General features: G+C 46.4%; 1 protein-coding gene across 1 annotated transcript in view; it reads left to right on the top strand.

Annotated features, from left to right (window-relative positions):
• The window catches only part of SHROOM3 (shroom family member 3), a 228,812-nt gene extending 210,839 nt beyond the window's left edge, over window positions 1-17,973 (top strand). Inside the window, 1 exon segment of the mRNA XM_048508765.1 lies at window positions 17,682-17,973. Coding sequence (XP_048364722.1) covers window positions 17,682-17,973 — 292 coding nt within the window.
• Window positions 17,974-18,964: the final 991 nt, after the last annotated feature.

Raw genomic sequence — 18,964 nt, 5'->3', positions numbered from 1 at the left:
GCTGGTCACCTGATAACATGATCCTTCTGAGGAGGATGCCTGGAATTGAACCTGGGGTGTTCTGCCTGCCGAGGAAATGCTCATCTGCTGAGCCACAGCACTACCTTATAGAGATGCAATTAAGTAAATATGGAAGCAGCGATGATCCATTTACTACAGTTCATTCACACATAGAATTCGTCATGACTCTACAGTCAGCAAGTAATAATTGCTCATGTGAACCGGCCTCCAGAGAACTCAGATGACTGTTCCGATACCTCAATGTTCTCTGTCCATGAACATGCTCGGAGCAAACACTGTGGGCAGAAAATATGTCCATTTCATATCCCATTCTTGAGCGCTGAATTTCCAGTAAAATATATTTGCCAGTGTGGATTTTGGCAGCTTTTATTTGCACAACAGTTCACACGACATTGTAAATATCAGTACAGGCCTTGGATGTCTTTGCCTGTGTGCTTGGCATATTCTCGCACTGCATCATGGGTTCTGTGAGCTTGAGGCTACATGAACTGTATCTCTCAGGGATGAGTAGTTAGAGGAGTTATATCATTAAAGAGGAGCTATAAAAGCCTGAATAACCCAGACTAGTCTGAGCTAACCGGAACCTGGAGGCTAAACAGGGTCAGCCATAGTTATTACTTGGATGGGAGACCACCAAGGAAGACCAAGGTGACTAGGCAGAAGGTAATGGCAAACCATCTCTGCCCATTGCTTGCTTTGAAAACTCAATGAGGGATTGCCTTGGGTCAGTTATGACTTGACAGCTCTTTAAAAAATAGCATTAAAATATCATCACTGATTGACCCCTTGGAATCCTAGGTATGTAAGCATGAACCTGCTGGATGGCCCAGGCTAGTTTGATCTCCTTAGATCTCAGAAGCTAACAAGGATGGCCCTGATTGTGACCTCCAAGGCTGGGAGACCTCCAAGGAATACCAGGGATACCATAGAGCGGTGGTGGCAAACCTATGGCACAGATGCCAGAGGTGGCACTCAGAGCCCTCTCTGTGGGCACGCACAGAGTCCCAACCCCCCCCACACACATCTAAGCTGGCCTGGGCCGCTGGGCCCGATTATTAGCATTAAACCTGAGACCTAGTTTTGGGGAAGCAGTGTAGGTAACCCTGTTAAGCACTGTTAAACCCCACTGATTTTCATGCGAAGAGCTAAAGCGCGATCCTTTACCTGGGAGTAAGCTCAGTTGCTGGCAGTGGGGCTTGCTTCTGAGTAAACCCTCCTCCTAGGGTCGTGTTTCACCCGTTGGAAGAGTTGCACGGTTGCTTCAAAGCAAAGCCACCGACTACCACCAACCTTACTCCCGAGTAACGCATCCCTCAGAGCCAACTGTTTTTTCTAAACTTAAACCTCAGTGTTCAGGTTAAATTTGCGATAAATAAATGGGTTTTGGGTTGCAATTTGGGCACTCGGTCTCAAAAAGGTTCGCCATCACTGCCATAGAGAGACAGGCAACAGCAAATCACTACTGAGCATCTTTTGCCTTGAAAGTCCTGTGGGGTTGCCGTAAGTCGTGTGGGACCTGACAACACTTAACACTCACACACACGCACCCAAGAATGAAGCTTGTAAAATAAACAAGAATATTATTAGAATGCAGATAACGGGAGAACACATCACGCCGGTCCGTGATTCATTCCTTGAAAGCATGGAGGAGTTTGGAAGCGCTGGCAGAATTTTCGGGATTGATGGAACTGTAGCGTCCTATCCAAGGTCCGTGTTTACGACGGGAGGGGGAAGGAATTGGCAGCCTATCAGCTGTTAATTGGCAGTTGCAGATGTTTACATGAGGATCGCAGCAAATTTCAGACAAGCTCTTCCCGCCTGGATGGAAAGCAGCAGTCTGATAAAAGACGGGTTTGCATAGCAGTGGTTGGAAAACGGAAGTGACTGGTGAGGTCAGAATTAACTGGGAAATTGAAAGAACATGTCATTCTTGTGATCCCGATGGTCTCTGTCATGAATCACTTCGGGGGAAATCTTTCCCTGGTATCTGATACTACAGGAGATTACCAATTTTGGAATGCATTCATTTTGGGTGACTCATTCTTCTGCCCCACAGTTTTATTCTTGGAGCGTGTGCCTGGTTTGTAACATGCCAGGATAACTTTTCCATTAAGGCAAAACCATATAGGAAAACCACATCATAAAATGTCCTTTCCTCTTTCTGCTCTGGTATCTGTCAACACAGCAAGGGTGTTTTATGCAAAAGGACCTTTGTTCAGAACGGAGCTGGGTGAGATTTCTTTCAGTCTCTCCCACCCAATCCCAGACTGCTACAGGGAAATATTTTGCATCCGTAACAGTGAATGAACATAGTTGTGGCTGACCATTCTGGGGTGAGGGTGAACAGTCACACTGGTCTAGCTGGAAATGGCTTATATATTGGTTACTATTTTGTGTAACACTGCTAAGATACTCTGTTTGGTGCATGGTTTATTTATATACCGGTAGTTTGTTTAACTGATGTGGCACTCAATAGAAGTATGGTGTCTAGATCGAGGGACGCAAGAGTACCACTCTATTCTGCATTGGTCAGACCTCACCAGGAATACTGTGACCAGTTCTGGGCACCACAATTCAAGAAGGATATTGACAAGCTGGAACTGGTTCAGGGGAGGGCAACCAAAATAGCAGAAAGTCTGCATTCCATGCCCTATGAGGTGCGGCTTAGGGAGCTGGGTATGTTTAGTCTGGAGAAGAGAAGGTTAAGGGGTGAGCCACGAAAGCCGTGTTTAAATATTTGAAGGGATGTCATCAGTGGTGGGATCCAAAAATTTTAGTAACAGGTTCCCATGGTGGTGGGATTCAAACTGTGGTGTAGCGTCAATGGGGCTGGGCGGGGCACGATGGGGGCATGGCTGGGCATTCTGGGGGCGGGGCATTGCTGGACGGGGCTGTGGCAAGGACGCAGCCGGTCCTTGGGCGGGAAACGAATGCACGCAGGTGCAGGCTGCCACGCCCGCCGGTGCACCTCCTGCTAGACCGCTTCAAGTTCTGCGCGCTACTGCTGAGAGGAGGGGCGTAACTAGGGCAAAAATCATGTGGCAAAATCACCCATTAGTAACCCCCTCTCGGCACACACAAATAATTAGTAACCTACTCTCGGGAACCTGTGAGAACCTGCTGGATCCCACCTCTGGATATCATGTTGAAGGAGGAGCAAGCTTGTTTTCTGCTGCTCCAGAGACCAGGACCAGGAGTCATGGGTTCAAGGTGCAGGAAAAGAGATTCCACCTAAACATTAGGAAGAACTTCCTCACGGTAAAAGCTGTTCGACAGTGAATAGGCTGCCTCTGGAATGTGCTGGAAGTTTTTAAACATAGGCTGGATGGCCATCTATGAATCTATGATTCCAGCTGCTTTGGAGCATGACACTTATGCAAGATACCCAGCTAAGGTCACACCCCTTCCAAGACTTTTGTCTCCCTTAAATGTCCAAGAATTTCGCAAACCAGACTTGGCAACCCTGCCCGTTGCCAATTGGATAAGACCAGGGTGACCACCTTAGCTACTGCTTGTTTACAATAACTTTATTCTGGGACTCCTGAGACTCGTTCCACAAAGATTCTAGTACAAAGATTCCCTCTCTTGTTGAGCCATTGGGCATTGGGGGAATTTTGAGAAGAGACAGTGCACTTACAACAAGAAAATGGCTGCCATGGGGCACTGACGGTAGTCACAAAATGTTGGGAGACCCCACAGCGGAGTTAGCTGTTTCCAAATTGGTGCTCCTTGCAGACACAGGGGAAACGCCTGCTTTCTTCGGAAGCACCGCCTACTTTGATGAAGGGTAGAAAGTCAGGATTGGCTCTTAGTTTTAGGGAAGAGATGGTCTGGGGAAGAAACAAGTTTGCAACAGAAAACATGTCAGCAGTGTTGGTAATCTCTCTGGTAATCTCTCTGGTAATCTCTCTGGTAAACGAAGGGAACAAAGGCCAGGCTACTTCTATTCAGATGCCCTCACCTATTGACTTTGCTATCTTCATTGTTACTCACATGCCAGGCAACTTCTATTCAGATGCCCTCACCTATTGACCTTGCTATCTTCATTGTTACTCACAGGTATATATATTCCACTTGCTTTCCTTTCCTACTATCTCTGTGGCATTACAAGCACAGTGCACGGAGGCCAAGCAAAGCAGAGCATCTCTAGGCCTGCGTGTGTGCGTTGGCAACAAAGAAAAACTTAGAGTCCTTTTGTAGTTTCTAACTAACAAGAGGAAGAAATAAGTTGGTACCGTGTCAGCCAGTCATTGGCACCGTTTTGGCAGTTTATTGCAATCCAGCATTTCCCCCTCTTCCTTCTCATCTTTTTAAAGATCTGATTTGTAGGGACATTTTAAAATATAGAACAACGTTACAGAATCAGGCTTTGGACAGTCAAAAGGCTACTGAGATTTCCCTGGGCTACTGTCTCTTTAAATTTTCCTCCTATTCCAGAGTGGCCAACCCCACAGCAAGGACTGGGATCTCCAGCCCCTTCTTGTTTCATGCAGTGGGCTCAGAGTGGCAGCCAGAGAGAGAGGGGAGGATGCCTATTGGTCCAATGATGTGATGTTATTTCCAGGGTGGGGGTGGGGGGGGACCCCTGGAAGCATCATTCCATTTCTATAGGAATGCCAGAAACCCTGTGGTTTCCAGCGATTCCTAGAGAGGACTGATGTCACTTCTGGGTTTTTCATGGAAGTGAAGGCATGCCATCTCTGACCGCCACCCCACTATGTCCCAGCTTCCCCAGTTCTATGACCTCTCCTGTTGTTTCCAGTTTATTTACTTCCTGTTCTTGCCAGCTATGTGCCAAATGGGAGCCTGGCATCTGGAGAAGCATAGCTGCAGTCTGGTATGGAGGGAGGGGGATGGAGTGTTGGGGGGTACTTTCACTTTGCCTCCTAGAGAACCAAGCAGAAGTGCCCAGGACCAAGTGGCCTTATCTCTTCCCTGGCCTTGAGTCTTTCACACATTCCTCTCTTTCTATGTGCTTTTGTAGTTTGGGTAGAAATGTCAGGACTACATTTCCCAGAATCTACAAGTTCCCGCTGATTCTCGGCGGTGGGAAAAAGGACCAATCGTAGCTACGACCGCCCGTTCAAATACCCTATATATCAGTGGTTCTCAACCTGGAGGTTGGGACCCCTTTGGGGGTTGAACAACCCTTTCACACGGGTCGCCTAAGACTCTCTGCATCAGAGTTCTCCATCAGTAAAATGGATAAATGTTAGGGTTGGGGGTCACCACAACATGAGGAGCTGTATTAAAGAGTTGCGGCATTAGGAAGGTTGAGAACCACTGCTATATATACTGGGACTGATGGCAAGAACCCTCAGTTCCAGCACCTTGTAGTCAGGGCGACACAATTCAATAAAGTTTGTTTTTGTTCTAAAGTTGACTTTGTGTGAGTGTGGTCAGCCTTACAAGAAGCGGGAAGAAGGAAGAGGGCGGTGTTGGGGGATTGATATAAGGCATAGGTGTCAAACTCGCGGCCCTCCAGATGTTATGGACTACAGTTCCCATCATCCCCTGCCAGCATCATACTGGCAGGGGATGATGGGAACTGTAGTCCATAACATCTGGAGGGCCGCGAGTTTGACACCTGTGATATAGGGTGTTTGAGAAAGCCATATACAGAATTGGCTTTCGACCTCTTGCTAACCGTTGTCTGCCAATAACGACTTTTGAACCGAATGTTACAGAGTACAGATCCAGAGCTTGACACTATGGCATCCTTCGGTCAATTCTTAATTATCAGTTTAGGTTTGAGGGGTTGTTGTGGGGAGTTAAATACTGCTTCCTACATTGCAGGCAAAGCCTTTCTAATTACTTTTAATTGGGATGGCTAACAGGCCTGGAGGGAACATTCTGTCTCTTTAACAGAAGCTTAACCTACCTCACAGGGTGTTTGTTGTGAGGGGGGAAGGGCAAGGAGATTGTAAGTCCCTTTGAGTCTCCTGCAGGAGAGAAAGGGGGGATATAAATCCAAACTCTTCTTCTTCTTCTTCTTAATGTGCGGAAATGGGCAGACGAAGATTTTCATGGCACAGAGGTAAATAATATCACCTTGTGAGCAATAGCCCAATAAGCCTCTATTAAAAGGGACATTTTTTCCCCTACAGGTAGCTGGCAACCCTGCTTTTAATACTATTTAACAGTTGTTACAAAATCATTTCAAAATTATGGAAATAAGAAAATTAAAATAATAAGCAGTGGCTTGGTCCGCAAGGTGAAAAACAGCCCTTGATTTCCTTCCTTTCCCAACAAAGAACTGATAACCAACAATTGATTCATGAATGTCCTGGCTAGCCATGCAATTAATACAAAGGGAGTTAATTGGGCTGTAAAACAAAGGGAAATTGCAGAGAGAAGAGGAACCTTTGATGAAGGCCATTCACTTTTGAGTAAACATACAATTGGATTTTGCCTAGAGGGATGGATTTGCCTGGTTTTTATGGGGAGAGTAGCATGATATTCTGTTGTGTGACCCCTTCCAAGCCCATTCCACTCCCAGCCCATTGCAGGAAAATAATCCTTTGGCAGTTCAAAACAGTCCTTGTTTAGATCGTCCCTTTCTTGCTCACATATGATTGTTTTCGGTCCTATTATATATTATTATTGTGCATGTGTGTGTATACAGAGCTGCTGAATAAGGCTAAGAGCGGAATAAGGCTCCGGAGGCCAAAGGTCGGCCTCCTGAAAGCTTCTTTGCATTGTGCTTTGCAATTGCTTGAAGTGTTCTCAGAACCGACAGAAGAGCTCCGGATTCCTACAGAGATGGCCCGGAGTCTCCTGGAGTTTGCACCAAATCCTGATGAGATCTTTGTGACATGCTCTCGTGTCTGAGTCGGGTCTCTCGTCGAGTCAAGGCTGAGGGGCTTCAGCGGCCCCAAAATAGAATATTTCAGGATGTGAGAATTTTAGTTTTGAGGCCACGGTTCATGGGAAGGTGCTGATGTAACACGAAGAGGCAGAAAGAGGCTACACTGAACGCCGTGAGAGTTTGAAAGGATTGTGGTATGGTGGCTGAGGCACCAGGATAGAAAGAGGGAGACCCAGATTCAAATTTTCATGCAGTCATTAAATCCACTGGATGACCTTGGACCAGTGACACGTGATTAGGCTAACCTTCATCTCAGGGTTGTTGTTGTGAGGATAAAACGGAGGAGGAAAGAATGACATTGTAAGCCACTTACTGTCTCCATTAAGGCCTTACGCGGCTTGGGGCCCTCATACCTATGGGACCGCATCACCCCTTACGTCCCTCATAGACCACTGCGTTCGGCGGTGGCAGAACTGCTGGTGATCCCTGGCCCCGCGATGATGCAGCTGGCCTCGACTCGGGCCAGGGCCTTTACGGCTCTGGCCCCTGCCTGGTGGAATGCTTTACCTCCAACTATCCGGGCCCTGCAGGACCTAGGTGAGTTCCGCAGGGCCTGTAAGACAGAGCTTTTCCACCGGGCCTTTGGAGGGGCCGGCCGCAGTTCTACTGCCCCCCACTGAAGCTGCAATGGCAGATGAGGCTGCCAGTGTCCATCCTTTTCCACCCCAGTTGGGCCTGATTTTCGGATACCATCTCAGGCCCTCCTGCTTCCCTCCCTTTCTTTTCAGCCTTTGGATCGGGCGCCGATTTTATGAAACTGCTGCTTAAATTTTAAATGTTTAAATTTAAATCCTGATTTTAATCTGGTAATAGGTTAAGGGCTATGTTATATGATTGCTGTCTGAATAACAGCCATGTTGTGAGCCGCCTCGAGCCCTTCGGGGGTGAGGCGGCCTATAAGTCAAATAATAAAGAAAGAAAGAAGAAAAACAGGGTCTGAATACCTAAATAAATAAATACTATCAAAGAACATTAAGAGAGTGCTAGGGAGTGACAATTGTGAAGACTAAGGTTCCCCCAATATTTTGAGCATGTGGGTATCTTAGCAATTCTGACATGTTAGTGGGTGCAAGTAACTACAAAATGGCTACCGTGGGAGGTAGAGCCAACCTCAAAATAGCTGCAACAGGAAGTAGAGCAAACCGCAAAATGACTGCCCCAGGAGACAGAGCCAACCACAAAATGGCTGCCACGAGCCAACCACAAAATGGCTGCCATAGTAGATAAATGAAGAATGTGTTTTCTACAAGAATGAGGAAATGAGATGAGAGGATGTCGCAGTTGGTCAGGCTAGAACAGGACAAAACCGGCTAAAACCAATCAAACTGAGTAACTAGGCTAAAGGGCAAGGCTTGCATCAGATTGTATGCATTGAGCATGCTTAATAGGCTAATGAATATTAACTTTAACATCCCAGTCTGAATAACAGACGTCAATAATGAACATACAGGAAGAATATGGGAGGGGGCAACATATCAAGGGGTAACATGTAAATAGGTGGACCAGAAAGTTGTGACTCTAAGTACCCTAAGCCAATGGGGGGAACAGAAAGGGTGTTGCGAATTCAAGAGAAGGAAATAAACATGCTGTGGATATACTGTTTCGGCGGAGTCAACCCAGGCAGGGTGTCTCCCCTTTCTTTGCAAACAAAGCTACTTAAAACTCTCTTCTGTTGGCTTGATACTTGGTAAAGAAATATTGGGCACCACATCCCTAAGCTCTACCCTTAAAATCTCCAACCCAATGTTGGCAACCCTAAACATAGGGCTAGCAGAAGGTGGGGCAATGAAAGCTTTGTAGACTGAGGATCAGTGGTGGGATCCAAAAATGTTAGTAACAGGTTCCCATGGTGGTGGGATTCAAACTGTGATGTAGCGCCAATGGGGCTGGGCGGGGCATGACGGGGGCGTGGCCGGGCATTCCGAGTGCCGGGAACATTCCTGGGAAGCTGAGGGCTGTGGCAAGGACGCATGGCCGCTCGCAGCGGTCCTTGGGCGGGAAACGAATGCGCGCGCAGGCTCCAGGCTGCCAAGCACGTCGGTGCACCTCCTGCTAGACTGCTTCAAGTTCTGCGTGCTACTGCTGAGGAGGAGGAGGGGCGTTACTAAGGCAAAAATCGTGTGGCAAAATCACCCATTAGTAACCCCCTCTCGGCACACACAAATAATTAGTAACCTACTCTCGGGAACCTGTGAGAACCTGCTGGATCCCACCTCTGCTGAGGATGTCTCTCCTGTTTGCATAACACACACACACACCCCTCTCTACACACGCAGGAATGGATGAATCATGCCCATTATTATCTTCTGCCCATTTTCATTACCCGTGTTCTATCGGCTGTTCTCCTCTGTCTTTCTTGGGCTTCTCAAGGTTATATTCCTGAGAGTCTCCAGTATTGATTTTGTGTCAGATGCCTCTTAGTAGTTGCTAGGAGGTTAATCAGAAGCAGCAGCGCAATGACGTTCAGACAGGGTAGAGAGTAGCCATGTGGCATGGAGGAACCGTGGGGTGAGGCAGACAATTGTGTTTGACTAGGTAATTAAAAACGGGGAGGGGGGGGACTTCTGCCTCCAGATGCAGCCATTTTGTGGCTAGCTCTACCCCTTGTGGCAGCCAATTTGTGGCTGGCTGTACCTCCACTGGAGCAGCAGTGGCGTAGTGTCTAAGAGCAGTGGCTAAGAGCAGGTGCACTCTGATCTGGAGGAACCAGGTTTGATTCCCAGCTCTGCCACTTGAGCTGTGGAGGCTTATCTGGGGAATTCAGATTAGTCTGTGCACTCCCACACATGCCAGCTGGGTGACCTTGAGCTAGTCACAGCTTTTCGGAGCTCTCTCAGCCCCACCCACCTCACAGGGTGTTTGTTGTGGGGGGGAAGGGCAAGGAGATTGTCAGCCCCTTTGAGTCTCCTGCAGGAGAGAAAGGGGGGATATAAATCCAAACTCCTCCTCCTCTTGTGCCAGGATTGATAGATGGATCTTATGTGGACCACATTTGGGATGCTGCTGTGTTTCACTGCTTTTCATTTTACCGCTGTTTTGACACGTGGCAGTTTTAATCGACCGCGGTCCAATGGCTTTTATGATTGCACCTATTTATTAAGACTGGTGTTTTTGATATGTTCCCTTTCATTACTGTAAGCTGCCTAGGGTTTTCTTGAAAGGAGAGAATAGAAATCTCTCAAATCAATAAACAGCGGGTCGGAGTCAGCAAAAGAGCTTGTGGAAAGGGGGGAGGGGCTGCAGCTCAGTGTTAGAACATCTACTTTGCATCTCGAAAGTCCCAAGTTCCGTCCTGGGCATCTCCAGTTAAAAAGCTCCAGTAATGGTGATGCAAAACATTGGCGTAGGAGGTTAAGAGCTCGTGTATCTAATCTGGAGGAACCGGGTTTGATTCCCCGCTCTGCCGCCTGAGCTGTGGAGGCTTATCTGGGGAATTCAGATTAGCCTGTGCACTCGCACACACGCCAACTGGGTGACCTTGGGCTAGTCACAGCTTCTCGGAGCTCTCTCAGCCCCACCCACCTCACAGGGTGTTTGTTGTGAGGGGGGAAGGGCAAGGAGTTTGTGAGCCCCTTTGAGTCTCCTGCAGGAGAGAAAGGGGGGATATAAATCCAAACTCTTCTTCTCTTCTTCTACCTGAGATCCTATGTTTCAAGAGTTGATGATGAAGCAAATCTTTTGGACATTCCAGATTCTAATGTAGGGGACACTCAGGCATAAGTGACGATGGCTAGGTCTCCATACTCCAGCAGTAAGCAAAACCAGCAAGTCTTCCGGACTTCATGTATGCACCACTGTGGACACCTTGGAATCCAGGAACTAGGAGAGAGCAGTGATGTCAAAATGGCCCTTAGTTTCTGCACAGAGATTATTTATTATGACTGATATTCCAAGGGTGATAGATCATTTTTAAAGGGCAGGGGAAACCTATAGCTATTTTCTATGCAGTTCTGTGACAGTACAACTTGTACCCAAACCAATCAAGAGGCAGAAAAATCTCCTGTATTTGTACATGGCCCTATTGTGTATATATATATATTTAATCATTCTGGAGTCTTTGTTCAGAACTGAATATATGTGGTTAAAAGGCGTGGACAAGTAGGGCAATAAAAATAGGAACTTTGGATCAATGATTTTATCTTTTATTCAAATTTTATTCCAGTTTTTAACTTGAACTTATATTATGGTTTGGACAAACAGTCTTTGGAAACTGGTTATCTCAATTTTATTTTGTTTCTGGTCTGGAAATGTACTATCTGGATTTTATATTCGATATTTTCTGGTCTTTGACTGAAATAAAATATTGATCGATTGATTGAATCTAAGTTAGTTGTGTGGCCAGGATAAGTTTTCTCCGGTATTTCATTCTTCACCTTTGCTTTTATTTGATGTGTCTACTTACTAACCTCACGCAAACATGTCTATGAATATGCAGAACAGCCACGTTCTAATTAGTATGAAATAGCCAGATTTCAACTCCTATTTGTTTATCAAATTTGCACAGGGATTATTGCTTAATTCTGTCCAAGTCTCAGTGGTACATTGGGATGGCATCATTTCACAACTAGCACTGTTACTAAGATCTTCCCGAGGCGCATATTTATAACAATATAACCGAAGCGCAGTTATAACATGACGGACTCACGAGTCAAAAGTAACACTTAATGTAGAAAGGTCAGCATTTCATTCAAGAATCAGTCACCAAGCAGATAATGAGAGCTTTCTAGAATTTATTTTCAGTGCAATGGAATGGACCGCTTGTTTGGCAACAATGTCACAGAAATGCATCATTAACCACGAATTATAAGCATCTCTCAGTTGTATGTAATTAACATTTGCGAGAACCGGAGCGTGAATCTCGGCTCCCTAACTTTGCTGAGTCTGCAGGGGATTTTGGACTTTGGAATGCGCAGTGGATGCCGTGACAAAATGCCTGCTGGCCAGGTGGGAACGATACAAAAATGGCGGCCACAGGTGCAGAGCTAACCACGCGGAGCTGACAGGTTCCAAGCCAAGCATCATCCTATGATAGGGACCAGTGGCTTTTGATTGGGGGATATGATTAAAGTCTATAAAATTATGCATGGGGTAGAAAATGTTGACAGAGAGAAATTTTTCTCTCTTTCTCACAATACTAGAACCAGGGGGCATACATTGAAAAGGGTGCAGGGAAGAATTAGGACTAATAAAAGGAAACACTTCTTCACGCAACGTGTGATTGGTGTTTGGAATATGCTGCCACAGGAGGTGGTGATGGCCACTAACCTGGATAGCTTTAAAGGGGCTTGGACAGATTTATGGAGGAGAAGTCGATCTATGGCTACCAATCTTGATCCTCTTTGATCTGAGATTGCAAATGCCTTAACACACCAGGTGATAGGGAGCAACAGCTGCAGAAAGCCCTTGCTTTCACATCCTGCATGTGAGCTCCCAAAGGCACCTGGTGGGCCACTGCGAGTAGCAGAGAGCTGGACTAGATGGACTCTGGTCTGATCCAGCTGGCTTGTTCTTATGTTCTTATGATAGGGACCAGTTGCTTTTGAATGGACACTTGTTGACATTTGTGTGCATCTTTTGAAGCACTTTCTGTGCTAAGGAGGTGGAGGAAAGCTAGGATTGGCTCGTTCCTTTAAGGAAGGGATGCTGTTTGGTGTCAGTTTCCAAAGCAAGGGCAGACCATATTTCCTGATCAGTCACATAGAAAGGCGGCCAAGCCAAAAGGCATAAGGAAATTTGCATTTGTGGCCAAAGTCAAGGCATTCAGCTTATGAAGTGCCAGCAACAGCAGCTAGGGACCTACCAAAATGTGTCTGGGGATCTTTTTTTTTTCCTGTTCAAGGCCCTTCAAGCAGCAAGTGGACCATAGGAATCAGCAAACACCATGGCCTAGGTTTGTCAACCTCCAAATGGGGTCTCCTGGAATTACAACTGGTCTCCAGAAAACAGAGATCCTGGGGGAAATGGTTGCTTTGGTGATGTACTCTATGACTTTATGCCCTGCAGAGGACTCTCCCCTCCCAAAATCCTGCCCTCCCAGACTCCAAATCTTTAGGAATTCACTCCAACACTGATAACCCTACAATGACCTCATGGGAACTATAGTCTTGTTCCCCAGATGGCCTTAGGGTGACTCTAAAAACCGAAGACCTCTCCCCTCCCATAATAGTGTCCCCCACAAGTGCTGTCCCCTTTAATATCTGTAAATTTTATGATTTTAATGTTTTGGATCTTGCTGGTCAATGACTGTAAATCAACTAACTAACTCACTCACTCACTCAATCGATCTATCTATCCATCCATCCTGTCCCCTAGTACTCTATCTGTAGTTTTCATGGTGTAATTATGTCATATTTTTGTATTGTTTTGTGTTGTTTTAATTGGGGCTATTTGATTTGTTTTATCGTCTTGTTATTTGTTGTTGTACACCGCCCTGAGCCCTTCGGGGGTAGGGCGGTTTATCAAATCAAATCAAATCAAATCAATAAATAAATAAAATATTGACATCTCTACTAGCCGTCAACTCTGGAGAGGAAAAAATATATTTGGATCGAATTATCCCATTCTGCAAATGTCTCAAAAAAGTGATGTCTGTCTACTCTGGCCAGTCATCCCCATTACTGGATAGATTAATTCTTCCATAACCTGGAATTAATGGTTTGAATATAGGGTTGCCATTTACCTGCTGCCAGTAGGGCAACCCCTGCCATTATACCCAATTCCCTAACTTGCAATCAATGGGGACGAGGGCAAAATCGTATCTCTTGATATTATTTCTGGCTATGTAACTGGAGGTGGCATCACCACAGTTTGGGACAGTCTAGGATTCACCTCAAACTCTATGTCTTTTACCACAGTCAAAGGCTGGCAACCGTTCGTGGGAACCTATGACGTAATTCCCCTTACCCTTCTCTCCAGCCGTTGCAGAGACTTCCCTCTGCTGTGGCACTCAGTTCCTCTGCAGTTACTGCTGTTGTGTGTAAAGGGATGCCTTGAAAAACAACAATCTCGCACACGTGGAAGAGGAAGCACACCACAGTGGAGGAAAGTCTTTGTAGTAGCTAGTGAGAAGAGGGAGGGGAATAATGTCATAGATCCAAGGCAGCATTTTTTCAATTGATTACAATTTTTTAAAAATCTTGATCTTTGACACAACCCAGATTTCTTGACAGAATCTCTTCTGTATCTTCTGTCACATGCTGCTTGAAATCCGGAAGACGCCATTCACCACCGTTAAAATCAACGGAACGATCATTTCCCTTCCACAGCACTGGAACGTAAATTGGCACCGTCAGGATTAGACATTCCCATCTACATTTGTCAGCGTTCTGAATTCCGCTGTCTCCATTTTGTACGGCCTCGACTTTATCGCAGGAAAGTCGACCATCAGCCTTTATCGGTTTTGTCAGACCCAAATTCCCAGTCCCAGAGCAATGGGGAAAAGCCATGCGAAAGTCCGTCAATCACTCTCCCCGTTTCACATCTAACATTTATTCAAAGTGAAAGAATGGCTGAAAACTAATATGCCTTTTCGCTGTTTTGGTTTTACATTTCAGTTCAGCTTGGGTAACCGAAGCGATGGCTGCTCCGTAAGCTTCAAATACCAGAATTGTGGTGATTAGATTATGATTTCTGCAGGCCCTAGAAGGCAGTGGCTCCGTCTTAGGGGGATGACCTAAATAGGCGGCCCAAGAATTCAAAGTCTGTGTCAACAATTTCGTGACAAGCTGTGCCTTCCTGTGCTCAAGGTGACAAGGCAGATAAGGATCGCAAAGTTATGCAAGGCGAACTTCTGCACTGGAGAATGGAAGGGGAATGCAGTCAAGCAAAGCAAAGCAGAAAGGGCCAGGAATGCGGGCTCTTGCTGTCTGTTAGTTCTACGGGGCGGATTCAGCAACAGATGAATCTACCTAAAGTAGAAAAATTCTATAACTCAACCTTACCACCCTACAGAAGAATGCAAGAATGCAATTGGTGTGGCCTATGATGATGATGATGATGATTTATTTATTTTATTTTATTTTATTTAATATACCGCCGTATCCCCGAAGGGCTCAGGGCGGTGAACAATATAATATCATGTGTAAAACATACAGATGAATTAAAATAAGCACATTCTAAAAACAACATCCCACGAAAACCCGTATACAACCCTCCCAGAAAGCACAGTGGGTCCCGAAGATGTTGGGGACCCCTATATGGCAGGAGGGAGGGGGGTCTCAGCGGCTGGTCTCTCCAAAGGCCCAGTGGAACAACTCAGTCTTACAGGTCCTGCGGAATTCTCCAAGGTCCCGCAGGGCCCGGACAGCTGGTGGTAGAGTGTTCCACCAGGCTGGGGCCAGAGCTGTAAAGGCCCACAATGTGTAACCCGAAAGTGGGAGGCCAGCAGCGTGCATGGAGGGGCCAGAGGATCTCCAGTAAGTTGGCCTCCTGCAGAACGCAGAGGAGTGGAATTTAGGGACATATGGGGTAATCTGCGGTCCCGGAAGGTACCGAGGGTCCGAGGCCGTCAATAAAAAAAGGCCTTAAAGGTCAATACCCACACCTTGAAGATGATTCGGAATTCAACCGGTAACCAATGCAGGCGGCGCAACACAGGGCGAATATGTTCTCGGAAGGCGCCCCCTGTGAGCAGACGAGCCGCCGCATGTTGGACCAGCTTCAATTTCCGGATCAAACGCGAGGGAAGGCACGCGAAGAGCGAGTTACAATAGTCTAGCCTGGAGGTGACCGTTGCATGGATCACAGTGGCTAGGTCAGCGCTAGAAAGGAAGGGGCCAACCTACCCATAAATATAGCATGAGCAGGATAACAGTGCTACTAGCTCTGGGTTGGGAAGTACCTGGAGATTTAGGGGTAGGAGGGTAAGGCTTGGGGAGGCTGACAATCCTAGGCTGGTAAGCTATCAGTCTCAGAGTCCTTTGCACATTCTCAGGAGACAGTGGGCACTTAAAATGGACAGTTTGGCGGAAGAATATAGTGCCAGTGGGCCCTGCAACAGACTAAGAACCGAACCGTGGTAACAACTATCAGTGATCCTGCTAGTCACGGGTTATGACAACACCCATGTGAGGTGAGCCACGAGTAATAGTGATGGTTCGTGTAGAAGAAGAAGAAGAGTTTGGATTTATATCCCCCCTTTTTCTCCTGCAAAGGGGAAACTCAAAGGGGCTGACAATCTCCTTGCCCTTCCCCCCTCACAACAAACACCCTGTGAGGTAGGTGGGGCTGAGAGAAATCCGAGAAGCTGTGACTAGCCCAAGGTCACCCAGCTGGCGTGTGTGGGAGTGTACAGGCTAATCCGAGTTCCCCAGAAAAGCCTCTACAGCTCAGGCAGCAGAGCTGGAAATCAAACCCGGTTCCTCCAGATTAGATACATGAGCTCTTAACCTCCTACGCCACTGGTGCTCCATACATAACCTCCTACGCCACTGCTGCTCCGTAGTGCTTTTCACTAGCTTGCAGTCCTCAAACCGGCCTTGTAAGGTAGGCCACTGCCAGCTCCATACTGAAGAAGCTGATTTTTACCGAGTCAAGCCGCTGTTTGATTGACTTCTCTGACAGGCAGTGACTCTCTAGCGTCTCAGGTCGAAGTCTTTCACATCACCTGTCATCTGGTCCTTTTAAAAGGAGATGACTTTCTGCCGTCAAAACGGATGCCCTGCCACTAAGCCTCGGCCCCCACCCCGATGCAGACGGAGCTAAGAGCACGGCTTGCCTAAAGCCGCCTTATCGTGTTGGTTGAGGCACGGCAGCTATGATCACAAACCAAATCTATAAGCAACTCCGCCGTGCAGACTAGCTGACCACATTTGAAATATTTAGTATAAATCAATGATTTAGATATCAGTTGTGATTAAAGGACTTAGTCCTAAATGCTGGCACTGCGGAGGCCAGGAGGCATATTATAGCCATATGTGGACGGAATGTATAGAAGTGAAATTTTTTTGGACAACCGTAATGTTATATATCGAGAAACTGGTGAAGATTAATATTGGGATAAATAATGATTTAATGTTCATGGGTGTAATGGAGGATAGGAGGGTAGATAAAAAAATATAGCTATATGTATAAAATAATGATCAAAGCAGCACATGCAACAATAGCTTTAGGCTGGAAAGAAAAGAAAAAAATGGACAATCCAGAAATGGTTGGAATATATCTGGGAACAAGTAACACTGGACATTTTCGATATAATAACAAAAAATAAACTGTGGCAAGATAAACAGATTGAAATTTTGAAGATATGGACAATATATGCGGACTGGATGAAAGAAGCCGGAGTCAATGAGGAGATATGGGAGAAGAGATTACAAAGAATGAACTTACTGCTGTTTGTTTGATAAAACTATGAAGAAAATACAGGGGGGAGGGGAAAAAGGGGAAAATGTATTGTTTGAAAACGAACGAAGAAGAGTATTAATATAAAAAGGAATATTCAAATAATACAATAATATTTTTTTTTTAAAAAAGATTTCAGTTGTAATTTCAGGAGTTGTCCAGGCGGCACTGGGAGGTTGGCAATCTTTCTCCCAGGCTGCTGAGTCTTACTGGCATAGGGTGTTCAAAATGGATCCGGAAAAGTTAAGATCACCGGTCTAAATCGTACCTTTCTGTGTCTGATTCATGGGCCATTGTAGCCTTCACGTAGCCTGAGCCTATCTAAGCATGTTTACTCAGAAGTTAAGTGCCAGTGAGTAAGACATATTTCCGGGTTCTTGCATGCATAGGATTGCAGCTTTCACATACAAATCGCTTTACAATTTTCAGCTCAAAGATTGTCCTACTGAGCTAGGTCCCTGGCTGCCCCTTGTGGACTGGAAGGACTTCCCCCAAGCCTGCCAGCTCCAGAGAACCAGGAAAGGACAGCTGATGGAATTCAGGGGGCTTCGCAGCCTTCCCATCAAACAGTTGGAGAGACCAAAAGGGAGATCAAACAGCTGCCGTCCAATGAGATTGTGTTGCGGAGCTTCTACATGCAGCCGCAAACTGGGCACCCCTCCGGCATCTGCAAAGCCGTCTTGCCAGCCCCTGCCCTCGATCGCCTGGAGGCTTCTGCAGAAATGCTAAACTACTCTCATTTTTAAAAACCCTCCTCGCCTCCATGGTCTACATATTGCAATCCTCTGCAATTCAGGCTTGCACAAGGGGACAGCCTTTACCTAAAGCAGTGATGGCGAATCTATTGGCACGGGTGCCAGAGGTGGCACTCGGAGCCCTCTGTGGGCACATGCACACAGAGTTTGACATGTGGGGGCAGAAAATCACACACACACACATCTAGGCTGGCCTGGGCCACTGAGCACAACGTGCATGCACCGCAGTGAGAAGGGAGGACTTGGTGCCTGTGCTCCAGGTGGCTGCTGCCCGAGGGGGTGGGGGGGGCTCAGAGGAGGCAGAGATGCTAGAGAGGCACAGAGCGGTGCGCACGGGACTTGCTGGAGGCTAGAGCAGGCTGGCCCCTGCTCGAGTGGGTGGGGCGGAGGAAGAGGGAGCCAACCGTTTTTTTCTAAACTAAAACCTCAGCATTCGGGTTAAATTGCTGAGTTGGCACTTTGTGATAAATAAGTGGGGTTTGGGTTGAAATTTGGGCACTCGGTCTCCAAAAGGTTCACCATCACTGACCTAAAGGGATGGGACATGTTTCTCCAGGCCTTTTGACAATCCTAATTGCAGCAGTTGTTAATTTTAAAAAAATTAAGCGCATGCAAAAATCAGATAAAGAAGCACTTTTGCCTGATCGGGACTGTATTTAAACCAGGTCGAACTTTCCCCGTGGCACAGAATGGTACCAACCCATAAACATAGTACACCTAGTAAACATCGTGATGTGATGTCACCCCTTGGGTCAGTAATGACCTGGTGCTTGTACAGGGAACTGACTACCTTGACATTTACCTTTCCTCACCTACTGATTCTTACCTTCCTTTGAACAAGTTGTTGCAAAATTCCCCTACTAGTGCCAGTTATGCTCTGAGAACCGGTGGGGTGTGTAAAATGATGATATTATTATTGTGTGTCATTTGAAGAAGAAGAAGAAGAAGAGTTTGGATTTATATCCCCCCTTTCTCTCCTGCG

This window comes from Sphaerodactylus townsendi, linkage group LG10 (genome assembly GCF_021028975.2).
Source record: "Sphaerodactylus townsendi isolate TG3544 linkage group LG10, MPM_Stown_v2.3, whole genome shotgun sequence".
NCBI lineage: Eukaryota > Metazoa > Chordata > Lepidosauria > Squamata > Sphaerodactylidae > Sphaerodactylus > Sphaerodactylus townsendi.
Note: the sequence above shows the minus strand (reverse complement) of the source record. Positions and strands in the feature narration are given on the sequence as shown.